At 39.1% G+C, this 22372-nt stretch overlaps 2 protein-coding genes and 1 non-coding gene across 3 annotated transcripts; 1 reads left to right on the forward strand and 2 right to left on the reverse strand.

Annotated features, from left to right (window-relative positions):
* Window positions 1–386: 386 nt before the first annotated feature.
* Window positions 387–1202, reverse strand: LOC133831554 (uncharacterized). Its single transcript, XM_062261915.1, has 2 exons — window positions 780–1202; window positions 387–683 (listed from the first exon to the last, which is right to left on the reverse strand). The coding sequence occupies exons 1-2, from the start codon at window positions 1200–1202 to the stop codon at window positions 387–389; spliced, it is 720 nt and encodes a 239-aa protein (XP_062117899.1).
* Window positions 1203–1836: 634 nt separating this feature from the next.
* Window positions 1837–1943, forward strand: LOC133813172 (small nucleolar RNA R71). The gene has a single exon (XR_009884210.1). It is a non-coding gene; the product is annotated as a small nucleolar RNA R71 (small nucleolar RNA).
* Window positions 1944–16036: 14093 nt separating this feature from the next.
* On the reverse strand, window positions 16037–20892 carry LOC133804651 (uncharacterized; the record flags this gene model as incomplete). Its single annotated transcript, XM_062242796.1, has 3 exons — window positions 20111–20892; window positions 19581–19642; window positions 16037–18332 (listed from the first exon to the last, which is right to left on the reverse strand). A coding segment is annotated over exon 3 (2079 nt), but the record flags the coding sequence as incomplete, so codon positions are not given.
* Between the last annotated feature and the right edge of the window lie 1480 nt (window positions 20893–22372).

Consider the following 22372-nt stretch of genomic DNA (forward strand, 5'->3'; position numbering starts at 1 on the left):
ATGACTCAAAAGGCCTCCTAAGTTTAGCAAAGGGCTGCTTTGAATCCACCCATGTAACTTGGCTTTCTTCCTCTTCACTTAAGTTTTCAAGCTCTTCAAGTGACCTCACCCCCACTCCATCTTTACAAGCTTCCTTATGGAATTTTTCAGCGACAATAGACTCAATTAAACTTAGCCTAGAGCATTCCTCAACCTCATCCGGAAACTTCATAGCGTTGAACACGTTGAAAGTCACTTGTTGGTCATTCACCCTCATAGTAAGCTCCCCTTTTTGTACATCAATCAAGGTCCTCCCGGTAGCTAGAAATGGCCTGCCCAAGATAATAGGAACATCTCTATCCCCTTCATAATCAAGGATGATGAAATCAGCCAGAAAAATGAAATTATCAACTTGCAAGTACATCTTCAATTTTTCCTTCCGGGTGTGCCATAGAATGATCCGCTAATTGCAAAGTGACTATGGTTGGTCTTGCTTCTCCAATCCCCAACATCTTGAAAATTGACATGGGCATCAAGTTGATGCTAGCCCCCAAGTCACAAAGTGCTCTACCAACATCTCTACCACCAATAGAACAATGAATTGTGAAGCTGCCCAGATCCTTCAATTTAGGAGGAATTTTACTCTTCAATATAGCACTACACCCTTCAGTTAATGCCACCTTTTCAAATTCACCAAGTCTCCTCTTTTTAGTTAAAATATCCTTCAAAAACTTCACATAGTTGGGCATTTGCTCCAAAGCTTCCACCAACGGTATATTGATGTGAAGTTGTTTCAAAACATCTAAAAATCTCCGGAATTGACCATCTTGTTGTTGCTTTTGAAAGCGCTGAGGAAATGGTTGAGGTGGCTTGCTTATAGGCTTTCCTATAGCATTTTGCGGAGGAATTGTTGCAGCAATTGCTTCAGGATCAGCATTTAAAATTTTTGATTTCACAACTTTGTCTCCTTTGTCCACACTACTTTGGATTGAAGTGGGCTCGCTGTTTCTAGTACAATTATCCTTAGTCAATTCCAGATTTTTACCACTCCTCAAGGTAACCGCCTTGCAATGCTCCGTGCCATCTTTCCTTTGATTTTCTGTATCACTAGGCAAGATGCATTGTGGTCTACTCCTTAGCTCATTAGCAAGCTGCCCCAATTGAGTTTCTAGATTCCTCAAGGATGCCGCTTGACTCTGAATCACAGCATCATTCTTGGCCATATATTCTTTCATTAAAATCTCCAAAGAGCTTGGTTAAGACACTTGAAGAGGAGGTGGCTGAGCTCTTTGTTGTTGTTGAGAAAACCCCGATGGATATGTAGGCTTGTTTTGCATTGGTGCTCTGCTTGAACTAGCTCCTTGACCCCCCCCCCCCCCCCCCCCCCCCCATGAGAAGTTTGGATGCTGCCTCCACCCCAGATTATAAGGGTTCGAATATGGGTTATTTCAGTTGGCATTTTGATTCCCCACATAACAAACCGAAGCGGGATTCGAATGACAACTCTCAAATGCGTGCCCATCTCCACAATAAACATAAGATACATCGACAACTTGTCCCATAGCAGCTGTTTGTACCATTCCCCCCAAACTCATGTTCTTGAGAAAGTTAGTCATTGAAGAAACTTGAGCAGTCAAAGCTGTCAATGCATCCACTTCAAGTATACCAGCCACTTTTCGACTTGTTGAGGCTCTAACATTGGACCATTGATAATTGTTGCTAGCTATCCTCTCCAAAATCTCATAGGCTTCATTATAGGACTTGGAAAGAATAGCCCCATTAGCTGAAGCATCTAACACCATACGAGTGGAAGAATTGAGCCCATTATGGAATGTTTCCATTTAGATACAATGCGGAATCCCATGGTGTGGGGACTTTCTCAATAACTCCTTGAATCTCTCCCAAGCTTCACAAAATGATTCATCTTCCAGCTGCTGAAATGACATAATTTCATTGCGAAACTTGGCATTTTTGGTAGGAGGGAAGTACGTCATCAAGAATTTTTCACCAACTCATTTCATGTAGTCACCGAGTCAGGAGGAAGGGTGTTTAACCAAGCTCTAGCTCGATCCCTCAAAGAGAAAGGGAACAATTTCAACCTTATGGCCTCGTCACTCACTCCTTGTAGCTTGAAAGAATCGATCACCTCCAAAAATGAACGAAGATGAAGGAGAGGATCCTCAGTAGGCAGCCCACTAAATTGACCCACTGTTTGCAACATTTGGAACATAATGGGCTTTAACTAAAATTGGGGTGCTTGAATTTCTGGCCTAACAATGCCTGGATTGAGCTTATTAAACATGGGGGCAGCATACTTCCTTATGGCTCTCTCTCTATCATCAACCATAGCAATTGTGTTAGTGACATTATTAGCACCCTCAACTCCTTCAACCTCTTCAGCCATATTAAGGGGATTTTGAGCCCGTTGTTCCCTTAGTCTTCTTCTAATTGTTCTTTCAATCCTTTAAATCTAGTTGTTCACACTTTGACATTTGTAATATTTTGAAGTCTTTGACAGAGAAGCATCACTATCATTTGAAGAGATTTTGTGTAATTTTGGGAATACAGAAGAACTTTTCAAAAAGTTGTAAAAAAAAAATAGGTGTGATTTAATGATGCTTAAATTTAATTTTTATTGTTTAAACGAGTGGGTCTAAATGCAATTTACTATTATTTTTGTGCTATTCTTAATAAATCACAAAAAGAAAGGAAGAGAAAAAATATATATTCTTTTGACAATGTTTTACTGAAAAATCGTATCGCATACGTGATCTTGTTATCTTGTTTTTTCAGACTAGATTCAAACTTAGTTCAAGGTAGCTAGGTTCAGACTCAAAAAACTCTAACACTGAACATTGATGAGATTTTACAGTAAAATTTTCAAGATCGAAAGCTTTTTTATTTTTTAAAACTTTCACTAACCTAAAAATCGAAATGAAAATTATTTCTTAGTGAAACCATGATAATTACCAAAATCACTTGCACCAGACACAGTCTCAGTGCACAATATGTGCTTAATATTAGGAATAACTTTTCCAGTTTTCAAAACCATAAGTGTATAAATATATATATAACATTCCAACAGTTATATCCAAATCTAGTATTATGACAGCTCGAGAGATCAGTTTTTCTGACTGGAATATTGCTCCAAGGGTGGCATTTTCAGCATTTCAATTCTAACCAATAAAGAAATAAACAAAAGAAAAAAGAGAAAAGATAAAGTTATTATTCCATTCACTGGCGAGTAAATCTGATCTGATTTGGACAACTATTCTAAAATGCAAAACCCACTTGGATTTTCATATAAAGAAATAAATACAGCACACAAGTATATATACAAATATATGTGTGTGAAAATTAATTAATTTAATTGCCCAACAATTAGATTACATCCTCCTCATCTTCAGGTGGATTTACTAGGAATCTAGGGACAAGATTTGATTGTGAAATGAAATTTGGACCATTTTAACTTGTGAAAATCCATATGATTTGTAGAGTGGCACTTAATTTAATTAGTGGGTTAAAAATATATATTGACAAAAGATTCTCTGGAACCAATCAAGATATTAGAAAACAATTTTTTTTTTTTTTAAAATGACATCTGAATCCTTATTATTTTATATAAGACTATATGTATAAGAAAGAAATGGAAAGGTGCTAATCTAATGGTAGATGAGAAGCAAATGGGGGTGTGGGGTGGTCCCTACGGTGACAAAAAGGATTGAAACTTTACGTGGGTGTCTAGAGTCCCACAGTTATGAACAATATATATACTAAACCCAAATCCAAAATCTAAACCAAATATTAAATTACATAAAACTCCAAATGATTCTCTTTCATTTTTTTTCTATTGGCCTGTCCATTTTAAGCTGACGAATGCCAAAGATTCCTCCCTTCTCTTTCTTCTTCTTAAAGTAATCGTTTCTTTTTCTCTCTTGTTAATGTATTTGAAAACCCAAAAACAAAACAAAAATGTAATGCAGTATTAATTACATGATGCTTACGGCTTACCCTTTTGAACTTTTACTAATTAATCAATATAAACATCACGGAATTTGATGGTAATTTAAAAAAGAAGAAAGAAAAAAGAGAAGTTATAATTTAGGAGAAGAAAAATTGAAATCCTAGTGCAAACTTGTGTGAAGTGATTTGTGTGAAGTTTTACAAGGTTTTTATTCTCACAATTGATAGGACCCCAAATTAGTGCATCTTGTTTTATTTGTTCCTCCTTTTGTTTTGTTTTCTGGGAAAATCACAAGAACCTATAGTCGTCACTACTTGATTAATAAGTACGAATAAGTTAATAAGAATTTGGTCACATGTGAAGAAAAAGTGTCAAATGAAGAGATACCATATATGATGAATTAGGTCTCTCTTCTTGGAAAAATTTGAACTCGGAACACTAGATTTTCAAGGAGATCCCTTTATTGGACAAACAACCAACCAAACCATCGAAATATCAAAGAACATCCTGATTGGGTGGTGATCAATCAGCAGTGGGAAGCTCTGTTCCCCTATCTAAACTTTATCATCTTGACTTTTATGAATCTGATCATAGAGCCCTTAAACTCACTCTTCGTAATACCGACGTCCAATCAAAAAATCGAAGACCAGCTAGATTTCATTTTGAAAATATTTGGCTTACTCAACTAGCATGTGCATCCACAGTTCGATCTATTTGGGAAACTTCCCCTGATCATGCAAATCCAATCAACAGCCTCCACGACAAGCTCACTGTTTGTGCCACCACCCTCAATGATTGGAAAAAACAGTCTGACTTCAATTTCACACATCAAATTCAAACCCCTCACAAATGGTTATTGCAGGCCCGACAACTCAGTGACTCTTCTCCTCATGGTATCGCACACTGCTCTCAACTCCAAAAAAAACATTGAACGACTGCTTTATAAGGAAGAATTCTACTAGAAGCAACGATCTCGCGTTTCTTGGCTGAAATCTGGTGGCCGCAACACAAAATACTTCCACAAAATCGCTAGCCTTAGGAAAGCCACAAATCGTATTAAATCAATCACACTCGATGATGGCTCAGAGGTGTCAAATCAGGCAGCTATTGTCTCAATAGTTGAAACTTACTTCTGCACACTATTCTCCACACAACAACCTGGTGTAACCCATATTGATGACACCTTGCAAGGCATCACTGAAATTGTTGCTGACCATGAGAACCTAGGACTAATCCAACCTTTCACTGAGCAAGAGGTTCACATTGCAGTCTTCCAAACCACCCCGGATAAATCTCCTGACTCAGAGAGCTTCAATGGAGCCTTCTATCAAAATAACTGGGCAACTATTGGGGATTTGGTCACTGCAGCTGCTTTAAGTTTCCTCAATGACAAAGCAGATATTTCCTCAATCAACTCCACTCTTATTATGCTCATCCCAAAGCTTAGAAACCCAACTACTCTCAAGGATTACCGACCCATTAGTCTTTGCACCACTTTCTATAAAATAGTCTCTAGAATGCTCATCAACAGACTCAAACCAATTCTCCAACGCATCATCTCTCCCACCCAAAGTGCCTTTCTCATAGATAGACATATCTTTGATAACACTATCATTGTACAAGATCTTATCCATTACCTTACTCAACGTAAGAAAGGCAAAGTTGGTTGGATGACTATAAAGTATTACATGGCCAAAGCTTTTGACAGAGTAGAATGGGTCTTTCTTCGCAGAGTTCTACAAAAGTTTAACTTTGCCCCTCCCTTAATTGACCTTCTCATGGCCTACATCTCTACACCCAACTATTCTTTCTCAATAAATAATCAAGTTGTCGGCAAGGTCTTACCATAGAGAGGGCTCAGATAAGGAGACCCACTCTCACCATACATTTTCCTCTTATGTTCGAAAGGTTTATCCTCCCTCATCCGAATGAATGAATCCCACCAATCACTTTCTTGTTTCAAAATCACTCACTCTGCCCCCCAAATCTCCCACCTGTTCTTTGTGAATGACAACATCCTCTTTAGTCAAGCAACGCACAAATCAAGCCTTTCAATCAAGACTCTTCTCAATGACTATAGCCTAGCTTCTGGCAAATGCGTAAACTTCCATAAATCCTCCCTCATCTTTTAACTAAATACCATACAAGATTTTTTGGGCATTCCTATCAATGACACTTTAGGCTAATACCTTGGCCTACCATGGACTTTTGGCTGTTCTAGAAAAGAAGTCTTTGTGTTCATCAAAGATAGAGTTTGGAGTCACCTTAATAGTTGGAACTAGAAATTCTTTTCAAAATTAGGCAAAGAAATCCTCATTAAAGTTTTCATTCAAGTGATTCCTAACTATGCAATGGCTTCCTTCGAACTCCCTATTTCATTATGCACCAAATTGAATCCCTTATGGATAGGTTCTAGTGGGGGGCTCATCTGATCATAGGAAAATTCATTGGACAAAATGGACCTCCCTTTGTTGCTCTAAGTTCTGCGATGGGTTAGGTTTCCAATCTTTAGTTTCCTTCAACCAAGCCATGCTCTCCAAGCAAGCTTGGTGCATTCTGACCCAGTCTGACTCACTAGTTAGCAGCATCCTCAAAGATAGTTATCTCCCAAACAATCAATTCATGAATGCTAGCTTAGGTCGTAGACCCTCAATGGAACGGTGCAATATAGATTGGGGCAAAACTGTTCTCAAAAAAGGACTTCGTTGGCAAGTAGGAGATGGAAGATCAATCTTTGTCCAAAAAGACTACTGGATCCTTAAGCAAAGACCCCCTTTGTTTCTTTTTTCCTCTCCTAAACCTCTTTAATCAGTCTCGATCTCCTTGACAGTCAAGGGCAATGGAACACCCGCCTCCTTTCTCAACCAATTATCAATGACATCCTTTCTATCCCTTTAGTTAACACCCCTCGATCTGACCCATTTATATGGGATCACACACCCTCCGGTGCATACAATGTTCAATCTAGCTACCATTTAGCCCACACTACCACTGATGATCCTTCCTCTTCCTCAAACCATCACTCTTCTTGGTGGAAGAAGATTTAGTCTTCAAACATCCTAGCCAAAGTAAAGCATTTCCTTCGCGCGAGCCACAACGCCCTTCCAACCATCCTCAGCCTCTCCCACAAATCAATCGGGCCCTCTCCCTCATTCCAAAGATGTGGCTTCTCTATTGAGTCTAGCACTCATGCTTTGCTAAGTTGTCCTACTATCCATAAGTTTTGGAAATCTACTATTGTTAAATCTGTTTTGCACTCTAATAAACATCTAGACCTCACTAACATTTTACATCTTATTTTTTACACTTTCACTAAAGATGATTTCCAGTTTTTTGTTTGTCTCTTGTGGAAGTTTTGGACATGCATGAATGATCACATTTTCAAAAAGAAGCAAGTTTCTCCACAGCATCTTATCTTCTGGTCTTACTCTTATTTGCAGGAATTTCAAGCAGTGAAAGACCCAACATCAAAGTCTCCACCTTCAAATAAAGTAGACCGCTCAAACACTTGGAAGGCCCTTCCCCATGGGCAGCTAAAGCTCAATGTCGATGCTGCCCATTCTACCACACTCCACAAAATGGGCTTTGGTGCTATCATTCGAATCAGTGAAGGAGGCGTATTGGCTGCCATATCCTCCCCTTCGCCTGGAAAATGCCCTCCTTTACTCATGGAAGCCCAAGGACTCCTTCATGCGCTACAATGATGTGCTTCAGAATTCTTCCAAGTTACTTGTATTGAATCTGATTGTAAATTAATAGTAGATAATCTCCATCGAACTACCACCACTTCTCTAATTCTAAAATAGTTTGTTAGTGTAATTAAACAATCTTTGTCTTCCTTTCCTCAAGCTCGAGTTAGTTTCATCAATAGAGATGCAAACTGTTAGTTTTGTCAATAAAGAAGCAAAATCATTAGCCCATGACGTTACTAAATTTCCTTTCGGCTTAGGTACTGATCATATTTTTTTTGGGGATGATCCTTTCTCTCTCTTGTATTCGGAACTTTATTGGTCATTATTAATGGATAATGTTACACCCAAATTTCGAGAATAGATATTTTTTATCTCGAAAGTCAGTCTCGTAAAGTGTAAACTCGAAATAAGCAAACTCGCCATGAGGTCAGCATTAATGAGAATTGAGTTTGACTGTATTGCCCCATATTAAAACGACAACGTTAGAATTGGTGAGCTCGGAACCACATGGTCTCGAAGGTGTTTCGAGGTTACAAGTCAAGCTCAAAGCTACGATGACAAGGGTTCAACACTTGTCTAAATTTCCAGATCTATTTTTATTAGCATCAATCAAGAAGGTTCAAGCCTGGGCATTGCAAGCTCGGAGAGGACGACCTCGATAAAGTAACTTGTTAAGACCAGGGGAAGCCGAGGTAGCGATCGTGATGGTTTGCCAATCTCGAAGATATGTAAGTCAAATGTTCAAGATCAATAGTCTAGTGTGAATACGATTACTGTTTGAAAATCCCTATAAGTAGGGGATTTGTTGTAATCTATTAATAAATCTCGAATATCAGGGGATTTATACACGTATTATATATTTATACGAATTTAATTGTATTTATTTTTGAAATTTGAATCATAACTTCCTGAAATGTGAGGGGAGATATTTTGTAAACCAGTCTATAAATAGCTGGAGAAATTCATTTGAAGACACACTGAAATTGGTACTGGGAATACTCTGCTGAATTGCTTTCTAAAAGCTTTGAGAGAATTCCATAGTTGAATAATATTGACTTGTGGACTAAGCAGATTTTCACAGCTGAACCACGTAAGAAATTGTATTTCTTCTTTATTTTTCAAATTTTGGGTTTAGTGCTGTTCATTTCTAAGTTGATGAAAAATGGCGTCAACGGATACCCTCCTTTTTATTAAAATAAATAAATAAGTAGGGTTTTATGGCCACAGTTTTCAAGGTATGTAGAAGAGTGTGATAACTATGAAATGTTCCAAACTAAGGTAGTCCTCTAGAACTAAGTTATCTACTGAGTCAATTAGTACTGCTTTGGATTATATATAGGGAGTGCTACAGCATTTCCATGAGAGGAAAAAATCAAATAAGTGCACAGACACTAGTAGTTATTCAGGAGACAGATGGACCCGTCTTCGAGATAGATGAGGAGATCGACCCCAGAGTGGAAGAGAGAGCTGATCTCAAACCTTTGGAAGAGCTCGAAGAAGTGACGCTTGAGGGAATGGATGCCACATAGGTGGTAAAAGTGGGTAAGAATCTTTCTAAAAAGGCAAGATAGCAATTAATTGTCTTCTTGAAAGAAAACCAGGACCTGTTCACATGGTCACACTCAGACATGGTTGGAATCATTCCAAATGTCATAAGCCATGCACTAAAAATTAACAAGAGGTTCCCCCCGAAGCAGAAAAAATGAAGGCTCCTGGACGATGACAGAAAAAAGGCCCTCAAAGAAGAAGTCGATAGGTTAAACACAAATCGATGCATACGAGATGCCTTTTATCCGGATTGGATCGCCAATCCAATGTTGGTCCCAAAGTCTAACGACAAATGGCAAACCTGTATCTACTACTCAGATCTTAACAAGGTGTGCCCTAAAGATTGTTTCCCCTTACCTCGGATAGATCAACTCATAGATACCACTACAGGTCATAGCATCATGTCATTCATGGACACTTATTCAGGATATAACCAGATTTCCATGCATGCGCCGGACCAAGAACATACGAGCTTCGTAAGCGACAAAAGGTTGTACTGCTACAACTTCATGCCTTTCGGGCTCAAAAACGCTGAAGCCACATAGCAAAGGCTGGTGAATAGGATGTTTTCTGAACAGATAGGAAATAACATGGAGGTTTATGTGGACGATATGTTAGTAAAATCTAAACATAACGATAACCATGTGGATGATATCGCAGAATGTTTTACTGTACTTCAAAAATACATCATGAAACTTAACCTACAAAAGTGATCATTTGGAGTGTCTTTGGGAAAGTTCCTTGGATTTATAGTAAATGCACGGGGAATAGAGGTTAATCCAGACAAGATTAAGGCATTAATCGATATGCCCTTACCTCGAAAACATAAGGTTGTCCAAAGCCTAACTGGACGAATGGCGGCTGTTATCCCCAAAAATGGAGATTGATGACGTGGCAATAGAGGTGACAAATGGCAGTACATGGTCCGTAAAAGACACATTAAATGGTCAATAAATACATTGACTCCTCAGAGTTGTGAAAAAGTGACCCGGTAGACTGATGAAGAGTTTTGACTGCTTGAGAGTGTCACGTCCAAGCTAAGTACATCTGAGGAGCAGTCCAAGTGCCCGGTCGGACCTTGGTCCGATGAAAGGCCAAGGTGAGGTCGGACCTTGGTCCGAGGAGAGCCAAAGGGACCTTGGTCCAAGGAGAGCCCAAGAGACCTTGGTCCGAGGAGAACCCAAGAGAGTGATCCGAGGAGAGCCCAAGGGACCTTGGTCCGAGGAGAACCCAAGAGAGTGGTCCGAGGAGAGCCCAAGGGACCTTGGTCCGAGGAGACCCCAAGGGACCTTGGTCCGAGGAGAACCCAAGAGAGTGGTCCGAGGAGAGCCCAAGGGACCTTGATCCAAGGAGACCCCAAGAATGTGGTCTTTATGCATATGTCCAGCATGCACATGTCCTACCACCATGCACTTGTCCGACCAAGAAAAGCATGTCCTACCAGCAAGTGTATGTCCTACCAGCACTTGCATATGTCCAGCATCCATGTGTCCGACCAGTACTTGCATGAGTGGTCAGTAGGAGATATGGGTCGACCAGATAGAGGAGGACTAAGTCAAGATTCCCATAAACGGCTTCAACAAGAACCGGTCTTGGCACGCGTGGGAATCTCTCATTCTTCCCACAAATTGGGGGTTTTGTTACATTTTGAATGTTTTTTGTAATTTAAATGTAATAAATATAATAAAATATCCCGATTCTTGGGGATATCAGATGTATGATCCTAAGCCTATAAATATATGGCTTATGGGATCAGAAAGGATCTGCTCCTTTTTTTGAGACTTTTGGGAAAATTTGGGTCTGAGTTTTCTAGAGAGAGAAAGTGTGTTTTTCTTGAGAGAGAACCCTTTTTGTATTCCTGAAAATTTACACTGAAGAAACTCAGTTGACACTGGTTCATCTGATCTTGAGTGTAGATAAAGTAATAAAATCTCTAAGTGGATTAGGCTATTACCGACTGATCGGGGCTGAACCACTATAAAAATCTTGTGTGTTATTTACTTTTCTTGATAAAACTATCTGTGTCGTTTAAATTCTCTTGAAGGTTTATCGTTTTTGACGTTCTCACGTTGTTGGCTAAAAACACAGTCAACAGCGGCCTTAAGTAGGTTTATCTTGAAATCTACAGATTGATGCCTTCAATTCTTTAATCTTTTAAGAGGGGGCAAAAATTTCGAGTGGTCGGAGGAGTGCGAGCTCACATTTCAAAACCTTAAGAAACACCTCTCCGAACCACCAATCTTGTCCAAATCGATCACAGGAGAGATTTTGTATATATACCTCGCTACAACTGAGCACACCATTAGGGCAGTACTAGTGTGGGTGGAAAAGAAAATATAAAAACATGTGTATTACGTCAGCAAAAGATTACTGGGGGAGAATCGAGATACCCATTAATGGAAAAACTGGCTCTGAACCTAATACACGCATCTCAAAAGCTTCGACCCTACTTCCAAGCACACCTTATTCACGTGATGACCGACCAGCCATTGCGATAAGTTTCATCCAAGCCAGAAGCGTCCGGAAGATTGTTAAACTACTCGAAATCACATATCACCCAAGAACAACTATCAAAGGACAAGCCGTGGCAGATTTCATTGTCAAGTGTACCAGGATCTCAAACGACGAAGTTGCAACTTTAGCCCGAGAGCTGTGGAAACTTTATGTCGATGGATCTTTTAACGAAAATGGATCAGGGGCAGGAATCATATTAATTACTCCAGTAGGAAATCGATTCCACTCAGCGTTAAGGTTTGGCTTCGAAGCATCAAACAACGAAGCTGAATATGAGGCATTACTAGCAGGACTTCGAATAGCAAGAGAGATCAAAGAAAAGGCTATACATTGCTATAGTGACTCACAGCTAGTGGTTAACCAAGTCTTGGGTGAATATCAGGCTCATGGCAAAAAAATGGCCGCATACCTAGAGAAAGCAAAAACTGCACTTGGACAATTTGAATTCTACGCTGTAGAGTAGGTTCCCCTAGAACCAAATTCAAATGCAGACACATTGGCCAGGCTCGCCACAACTAACGAGGTCGATACACTGAATGTGGTCCCAATGGAGTTTCTTCCGACCCCAAGTATTAGCGAGCCTGACGAGAAGACGTATGCATGATTGTCTCGCAACCAACCTAGATGACCCCAATAGTTGACTACCTCAAAACTGAAAGTCTCCCAGCATACCAGAACGAGGCTAGAAAGTTGATTTATCAGATCCCAAGATACACTATTGTGGAAGGAAGGTTGTATAGAAGAGGGTACTCTATGCCATTACTCCGGTGTGTCACTCCACCCGAGGCAAAGAAAATTTTGGAAGAAATCCATGAAGGATTTTGTGGAGACCACACTGGGAGGCATAGTCTATCCAAAAAGGTGATACAACAAGGGTATTTCTGGCCCACAGTCAAGGCAAACTCGTTCAAATAAGTCAAACGATGTGATAAATGTCAACGGTTTGTCTCAGTTCCACGAGCTCCACCTACCGAACTCACCATGATGAGCTCCCCATGGCCATTTGTAGCATGGGGAATTGACCTCATAGGTTTATTGCCAACTGGAAAGGGTGAAGTAAGATACGTTGTGGTCGCAGTCGACTATTTCACAAAATGGACCGAAGCTGAACCATTAGCCACTATTACCTTGAGAAAATTCTTAGACTTTATTGTAAAAAATATCGTCTGTTGATATGGGATGCCCAGGAAAATAGTATCAGACAATGGAACCCAGTTCGACAGTGATCTTTTACCCATTTCTATGAGAAAAATGGGATAATAAAAAGTTTTTCCTCCGTGGCCCATCCCCAGTCAAATGGCCAAGTCGAAGCGATCAATAAAACCTTAAAGAGCTCCATAAAGAAAAAGTTAGAGGAGGCAAAGGGGAAGTGGCCCGAAGAGTTGCCTCAAGTCTTGTGGGCTTATAGAACCACAACACGGACTTCAACAGGACATACTCCCTTCTCCCTAGCTTATGGATGCGAGGTCATGTTGCCTATTGAGGTCAAAATCCCTACAATACAGAGCCATGCATACAATCAGGCCTCGAACCAATCCCAGCTTGAAGAAATTCTAGACCTTATTGAAGAAAGACGAGATGAAGCGCAATTGAAAAATGTTGCATACCAGCAATGAGCTACTAGATACTTCAACAAGAGGGTTCGAGATAGAAAATTCGGATTGGGAGACCTGGTGCTAAGGCGTGTATTTTTAGCTACACAAGACCCGTCTGCCGGGTACTTAAACCTAATTGGGAAGGACCTTACCAAATCGAGTCTATCATTCGACCTGGAGTGTACAAACTGGCAAGGCTAAATGGAAAGTTGGTTCCACGAGCTTGGAATGGAGAACATCTACAACCTTATTATCAATAATGTAGGAATGATGTTTTCATTGTGACCAAGCATGTTCATTTTTTCTGCTTTTTATCATTCACAATTCTTAGTTTTGTTCAAAAGTTGAATTCTCTTTTAATGTTACATTTTTTGCAAACCCTCATAATTTAATAACCTATGATAACACTCATAGGATATTAAGGGGGCATAAGTGGTATATGAGTCATACCATAGGGTTGAAAAAATAAATAACATAAAATAAAATGTATGGATCATTAACCCGACATGACAGTTTATAAGTATACACACGAGCTAGAAACGTCTGGACCATTAACCCGACATAAAAGTTTATAAGCATACACACGAGCTAAAACTGTTTGGACTTAATCCGACATTAAAATTTTCAAGTGTATGGATCACTAACCAAACACGAGCTAAATTAGTTTGGAACAAACCAACCTAAGTGTTGACCCTCATTTTGGTCAACTGACACGGAGTCAAATGCTTGATGTGATGGAAGGTGTTGAAATAGATTTAATGGAAAGAACAGTAAACAACACAACAAATTATAGTGGTTCGGCCCCACGAATTGGTAATGACCTACGTCCATTTAAGCTATTATTGATATTAGTTCTCAAAGGAGTGATCAAAGAACTAGGGTTCTCTGGGTTTCACCAACCTTAGAAGGATGAATAATACAATCGTAAATAATAGCACTAATTCTCTTGTAACGCATAAACTTCAATCAGCAAAAAGGTCCCCTCCTTGAGCTATTTCTTCTCTATTTATAGGCTCAAGGAGGATTACATAAATTTGTTACAGATATTATTTCCTAAATAATCGGATATTCAGGAATTATGGGAGATAGTCTCGGATATCGCTATAATTGCATAAGATCTTATCAAAATATACAGAGTATACGACCAAGCTAGTCGTATATAAAGTCCAAATGTTACGCTAGGGGAACCTCCCTGGTCGATAGTCGAACAGAACCTTTGCCAGGTGTCAGCCACGTGTTAAAAATGTCTGCCACGTCATCCACGCCTATTCTTTGGATAACATTTGCCCCCAAGTTTATTTATTGCGACCAGCAATAAGTAAACTTAGGAAAACAACCTTTCATATGCCCCACGAAATCTGTCAGAGCCCTCGTGCGTTTTTTAAAACCGTAACCTAATCACGTCTAATCAAGCGTCTTCAACTTTCAAGAAACCACTCCGACGACTGTTACACTCCCCCATTCTTCGAAAAAGGGAAAGTCATGATTGTTACTTTTTGTCACACTTCAGCTTCTATAAGTAACCCCCTCATTCACCTTATAATCTTTTACTCACCATTTTCTGTCAAGAACTCTCAAGAACTTCATCCTAGAACTCAAAGCTTCGAAGGTCTCAGACGCCTTGCCGAGGATCCTACAGACCCAACGCTTCTATTTTTCAGTATCTCCAAGCTTCATCCTGGCAATTTTCTTCGTCTTTTAAACTCTTTGAGATGCCATGCATACTGCTTTTGAGTTCTGAGACTTTTCGTGTTCTTGAGTAGAGATTTGTAAGGATTTTATATATATCGTTGATGCTTGATAGGGCAGTGTACTTTTCATCTATATAAGTTAGGAATTAGTTTGATAGTCAAGATCATAGGCTTAGGGCGTAAAATCGACATAAAAATTCAATTTTTAGCCTAGTTGAAAAACTAGGTTTTTCCCGCCCCTTAGGAGTTGAAAAAGCTTCTTTTTAGAAAACCTTTTACTTTCCTTTTTGATCCATTTTTCAAACTGCTAGCATAAAACTTAGTGTTCGGTTAGAATGCTGCTGATCGAAGTGGTCTTGTCAATTTCCTCAAAAATGACACATTACCATGAGACTTTCTACTCAGTGCGTCTGCAACTACATTTGCTTTTCCAGGATGATAAAGTATTTGACAGTCATAATCCTTCACTAGCTCCAACCATCTCCTTTGTCTCATATTTAATTCCTTCTGAGTGAAGAAATACTTGAGACTTTTATGATCGGTATATATTTCGCACTTCTCACCATACAGATAATGTCTCCAAATCTTTAGTGCAAAAACAACTGCTGCCAACTCCAGATCATGTGTTGGATACTTCTGTTCATAGTCCTTCAATTGTCTAGAAGCATAAGCTATGACTTTGCCATTCTGCATCAACACACACCCTAAACCTTGCTTTGAAGCGTCACTATAAATCACAAGTCCTCCTGATCCAGATGGAATAGTAAGTACTGGAGCAGAAACCAATCTTTGCTTCAAATCTTGAAAACTTTTCTCACAAGCTTCAGTCCATTCAAACTTATGATTCTTCCTCGTGAGTTGTGTCAATGGCATTGCTATCTTGGAAAATCCTTCAACAAATCTTCGGTAATAGCCTGCTAATCCCAGAAAACTCCTTACTTCTGAAACATTTGTTGGTCTATTCCACTTACTAACAGCTTCAATCTTTGATGGATCCACCGCAATACCATCTTTTGAGACTATATGGCCCAAAAATGCCACCTTCTCTAGCCAAAATTCACATTTCTTAAATTTGGCATAGAGTTGTTTTTCTTTTAATTTCTCCAACGTCAACCTCAAATGTTCCTCATGTTCTTCTTGGGATCGAGAATACACCAAGATATCATCAATAAACACTATTACAAACTTATCAAGGTAGTCCTTAAACACCCTGTTCATCAAGTCCATGAATGCAGCTGGAGCATTAGTTAATCCAAATGGCATCACAAGGAACTCATAATGGCCATACCGAGTTCGAAATGCGGTCTTTGGTACATCCTCTTCTCTAATCTTTAATTGATGATACCCAGATCTCAAATCAATCTTTGAAAACACTCCTCTTCCTTGTAATTGATCAAAAAGATCATCAATTCTAGGAAGTGGATACTTATTCTTGATTGTCAACTTGTTCAATTCTCTATAATCAATACACATTCGCATCGTCCCATCCTTTTTCTTCACAAATAGCACCGGAGCTCCCCATGGTGAAAAACTAGGCCTGATAAACTTTTTATCCAGGAGTTCTTGCAACTGTATCTTTAATTCCTTTAGTTCTGCTGGTGCCATTCTATAAGGTGCCTTGGACACAGGGGCTGTACCAGGAAGTAGCTCAATCACAAATTCAATTTCTCTGTCTAGAGGCAATCCCGGTAAATCTTCTGGAAATACTTCTAAGAAATCTCTAACTACCGGTACATCTTCCGGTTTTAACTTTTGCTCCTTATACGTGTCAACCACACTGGCGAGATAACCCACACATCCACTTTCCAACAGTCGCCTGGCCTTCATAGCAGAAATTAATGGAATGCAACTTTTTGATGTCGCTCCAGTAAACATAAACTCATCTTCCTCTGAAGGCTTAAATATCACTGTTTTCCTTCTACAATCAATAGTGGCATTATACTTTGAAAGCCAATCCATACCCAAAATCACCTCATAATCGGCCATCTCTAACATTATTAGATCAGCATATAATTCCCTACCATCAATGCAAATAGGAACCCCCCTCAACCAATGAGTAGAATACAGAATCTCTCCAGATGGTAACATTGTACTAAAAACTTCTGACAATTTTTCACACGATCTACCCAACCTTTTTACATATGTCAATGATGCAAATGAATGCGTGGCACCTGAATCTATTAATGCATGAGTGAGAATACCAGATGCAAAAATATCACCTGACACAACAGAGTTGTTGGTATCAGCATCAGCCTGAGTAATCGTGAACACCCTAGCATTTGTCCTCTGAGGTTCATCCTTCATTTGTTGGTTCTTCATCAATGGACAATCTTTGATAAAATGATCCCCCTTGCCACATTTGAAGCAGCTCTTAGTTAGAAGCCTGCACTCCCCGAAATGATTCTTTCCACAAGTTTGACATCGTGGCATTTGTTGGAATCCAGGTTGCCTGTTTTGCTGACCTCCTTTAAATTTCTTATTCTGTCCTTGTCTAAATTGAAAATTCTGGGCCCCTCTTTTGTTGTCATTGTGAAAGCGGCTTTGTTCTTTGTTGAATGGAGTGTCTCTACGAGGCATGCTAGTAGCAGCTTTAGCTTTTGTTATTTTTTCTTCTCTGTGTTCAGCTCTCAAAGCTTTCTCCACAGCCTGAGCATAAGAAAGAGGCCCTGTACGTCCCATATCTACATCTTTAGCCAATTCTGGTTGTAGACCCTCCAGGAAGCGATTCACTCTACTAGTTTCAGTGTTAACCAAGTCTGGTGCAAACTTGGCTAACCGGTCAAATGTCCTGGCGTACTCAGCCACTGATAGATTCCCCTGTTGCAATCTAGTGAACTCACTTACTTTGGCAGTCAACACAGCTTCATTATAAAACTTCTCATTGAAGACCAGTTCAAATTCTGCCCAAGTCATCTGATTCACTTCTCTAGTCTGCTTAACCACTTCCCACCAGATCTTAGCATCCTTTTTAAGTGTATGTGCAGCACAAGAAACTTTTTCCCTGTCACTTAGTTGCATGAACTCAAAGATGTCTTCTAAAGAACTCTTCCAGTCTTGTGCGTCAAGTGGGTCAGTGCTACCTTCAAATACTGGTGGGCGTTGTTTTCGGAACCGTTCATATAATGGTTCCATGGGATGCACTGCAGGTGGAGCTTATGGAGGTGTTGGAGTTTCAGTAGGTGGTGTTGGTGCTTGCCTTTGTCGTTGTTCTGCTAACAACTTCTCAATTTGTTCAGCCTGTCTATTCACCACCGCTCGAAGTTGAGCCATTTCTTGTTCATATTTATTGCTGCAAGAGCCTTCAGTAGCCCCAATTCCATGTTCATGATCCATCTGTGTTATTATATATCTTTTAAGACAAAATGTCCATAACTTATGTCATTTAGCCAATAAAGCACATGATGCATGCAACCAGCACATAATAAATGCACACATAAAACTTACAGATGAACTGAGCATTATCCTTTCCTCAATGTGTACATATGAACGGTCTACAAGAACATTTTAACCATGGCGCTCTGATACCAACTTGTAACACCCTCACTTATTTTAGTTAAAACCATATTTGAGGTGTTACGTTTTAAAACTATATCATAATTTATTTCTGCGGAAGTCTGGACATTTTTTTTTTTTTTTTTTTTTTTCAACTTGAAAACTTATTTCACATTATTTACATTAAACATAAAGTGTGTCTCAAACATATTATACATAAGTATTAAATAACCCAATTTATTTTCAAAACATAACTTCACACTTTATTACAAACATCTCACTGATAACTGAAATAACCCACAAAAAGGTCGATGTGTTCATATGTACAAATCAGGGTCAGGACCATGCTTCAGTTCTCCTCATATCATTCACATATTTCTTTCTCTACCTGCAACACAAGACAACTGTGAGCCTAAAGCTCAGTAAGCAAAGTAATGCATGCAATGCTAATGATTACCCAATATCAATGGACATATACAACTTCTTTTTAAATTTTGGGCCCCTTAATATTGTGCACACTGTTTGAATTGGTCAATGCCTGCAGGGCTTGTTACACATATAATACAAAATCCCATGGGTTCTCCTCCGGCTAGCCTTCACCACAGTAGGGCACATTAAAAACCTTATTCCATCGTTGCCCCATCAGGCTCAAGAGTTAAGGCGGCCACACACTGTGGTGTCAATACATATAACAATAACTCATATGGAGGAGAAATAAAAACGGAAATATGGCAAACAATATAATTGGTTCACTAAACCTAGCCCAAATTATTGGGCAGCCACTATAAGCCTACTATAGGCCTCCGTTTACACTTATTAACACTTTCATTTGCCTTTTCAAAACAGTGGCACTGAACTTAAACTTCTTATTACAACTTTCTTTTATGTTGCACAAAACTTGCAAAGACATCATATAATTAATCATCATAATATCATGCATGGTCTTATATCATATAATAATTTACCATATCACTATTATGCCATGCGTACAAATTTATGATGAAGTGTCACTGTATGTTAATACCACTTACTCACAAAATATTCATATAATGCATACTTTCACATAACACATAATTCTTGTGTTGCAGTTGAGTACTTTACTTACCTTTTGTCCACAATATATTTCACCGTGTAACAAGTGATGTCTTAGGTATTGATGTGCTTATCCTGACAATAGCATGGATTTCTCATCATAATGATGGCAGTAATACATTGAACTCTCATTTAAAAATACCCATAAGACTTCATATCAAATTTCATACCCAAAACATGCCTAAAATGCCTTAAACCACCTAGATCGAGCACTAGATTTATCTTAGACATTTGGGGAAATTTTGACAGAGTTTCCCCTTAATTTTAGCTATCCTCAAATATCAAAATACACCAATAATCAACATCAATTAACCTGCCATAACCATATATCCCAAATACCAACATGATTCATCATAAAGTTATCATATACCGATTTTGATAAAATTCTTATCTCCTAGATCATCACCCAAATTAAATGAGTCTCCACATATATTCAAACATTTATAAACATATATACTCTCTTATAAACTCAATCAAATAACCAAAAATCATCTTGTACTCCAAGAACCCCAAAAACCTCATAAAACACAAAATTTCACTTACCGAGCAACTTTTCGGCGAAAACAATCTCTTCAAGCTTTTCTAAACCTCAAACCACTTGGAAACCCCAAGAAATATCTTAAAAATGATAAAACACCATATATAAGTTCTCAGAAAAATTCAAAAACATAGTTTAACTTCCAAGTACAAGAACTTACCATAAAAAGGCTAGAACTAAGCTTAATCTACTTCTTTGGCTTTGCTTTCACTTGGATCTCCTTAGAATTTCTTCAAACCAGCCAAGAAATGGTTTTTGGTTTTCTTTTCTCTCTGTTTTTCAGAATAATGGTCGTGCAAAGTGATAAGGTTTGATGAAAATTCCTTATTTTCAATGATTTAGCCTTATTGTCAAAAGTTGACACCTTTCATCTCATCATTTCACCTTTTGACTTATGAAAACCTTATCACTTCAATAATTTCGACTTAATCATCTGCTAGGCCTATTATCCTTATGTGTAAAACACTCACACCAAACCTTAGGTCCATATGACTTCATACCCAATAGTTATGCTTACCCGATCGAGCGTAGCGCACTTATGCTAAGCTCGTTTTGACTTTGCATCAATACCACTGATTATGTATACCTCCCATCAAGAATTGATCTAATGGTTCTAAAACCATTTTTACATCATCAATGAGACCTTAATCATACCTCGATTACATTTGGTAAATCCATAAATACTCAATTTTACACCGAAATACTAGTAATCGACATTGTACTATTTTCCACTACTTAACCTATTTTGCCTTCTATATCTCACTTTCAACACTTAATTCCATGCCTTGTCCATATTTTTCATACTTTCTTATATCTTGAGCACATCAAACACCCATAAAAGACAACTCAAATGCCACAAGGTTAATAATATTGAGCATACATATAGACATCACATACACAACTTTTATACTTATACATGAAAACACTTATAAGAATATGCATATGCTCAAATTATACATATTGTATGATATGTAATGCAATGCAATCATGTGATTATTGGCTATATATATCAAAATAATGTGGGTGCTACACCGCCGACCAGCAGCCTTCTCCTAAGGCTCCTAGCAGCCATACATTGTGCACTCCGCCCGAAGGCTCCCCGCCTTTCCTCGTGGTCAGCTTTGCTAGGGAGAGAATATACAAGCTCTCCAAGCATAGACGCAGCCAGGCAGCTATTACCGAAACCACTTCTATGGAGGCTGATCAAGTTCTCAATAGAGGGCTGAACGAGATAGTTAGCGTAAGTCAACTCCTGCTGATGTAACATTTATTTTTTATTCCCTGCCTTTACTTTATCTTATTCTATCTGTCTCCATGGACTGCTGACCATAACTGTTGGTTTGCGCCGTGCTGGGGTGTTGGTGTCTCGGGGTAAGAACTTTGATGCCAGACTTGTCGAGGCCAAGAAAGCACTCAAAGCTACAAACAACGAGCTTACCATACAAAATGGCGAGTTTCTTGCAGAGAAGACGGAGCTGTCCAAGCAAAAAAATGAGCTGCTCGAGGACAAAGCTACTCTGACCAAGGAGCTGCTGGAAACCCGGGACGCCCTGAAGAAGGCCAACGAATCTAGGGAAAAAATCAGGGAAAGCGCCAAGCTCAACTATCAACAAGCTGTACAACTCGAGCTTGATCTGATCGCCAGCAGGTAGGAGGCGGAGGAACTTGGAAAACGAGTGCAGGAGCTTGAGGAGGACTCTAATGACGCAGTGCGCCATTCATTTGGAAGAAGAAGAGAAGGCTGAAGTGCCTGTTTCCCCTGAGATTTCCCTGGCAGCAGGGATAGATGGTGCAGATGCAGAAACTGGCCCAACCGTCGACCAAGGCGCTCCTCAAGACCCTCCAGCTCCTTAATCTTTTTTTTCTTTTCTCTTTTTAACTACACGACCTACGGGTCGTGATGTAAAGACTATAATTTTTCTTTGGTTTTTGCTGCACGGGCAGCTTTTACTTTTACTTGAAAAATTACATCCGAGCAGTATTGCTCGCGGTGTAAAAGGATTCCTTTGACATTATAATATTTCTGCTTTATTATAACATCTGTTCGCATGACCGAACCTAGCATAGTACTTTGGCTTGATTTTTCAAAATATAAATTTTGAAAAATACTCTAAGTACCGTAGTATGCTTTCACTTATTTTGTTCATGTGTTTACATACCTCTTGGTATGCTTTGCTATCGATGTACCTTATATGCCCCCCAAGTGATCGAGGGGCTTTAGGTCCTTGGTCACTTGCCTTGACCACGACCTGTACGAACATTACTGC

Source organism: Humulus lupulus, chromosome 1 (genome assembly GCF_963169125.1).
Source record: "Humulus lupulus chromosome 1, drHumLupu1.1, whole genome shotgun sequence".
Classification (NCBI taxonomy): domain Eukaryota; kingdom Viridiplantae; phylum Streptophyta; class Magnoliopsida; order Rosales; family Cannabaceae; genus Humulus; species Humulus lupulus.

What these genes read in the sequence shown, in the direction of transcription:
- LOC133831554 (XM_062261915.1), bottom strand. Translation starts at nt 1,202, where the DNA reads ATGGCCAAGAATGATGCTGTGATTCAGAGTCAAGCGGCATCCTTGAGG. An exon ending in AATTCCGGAGATTTTTAGAT is followed by an intron (nt 684 to 779) that starts GTTTTGAAACAA and finishes TTAACTAAAAAG; the next exon opens with AGGAGACTTGGTGAATTTGA.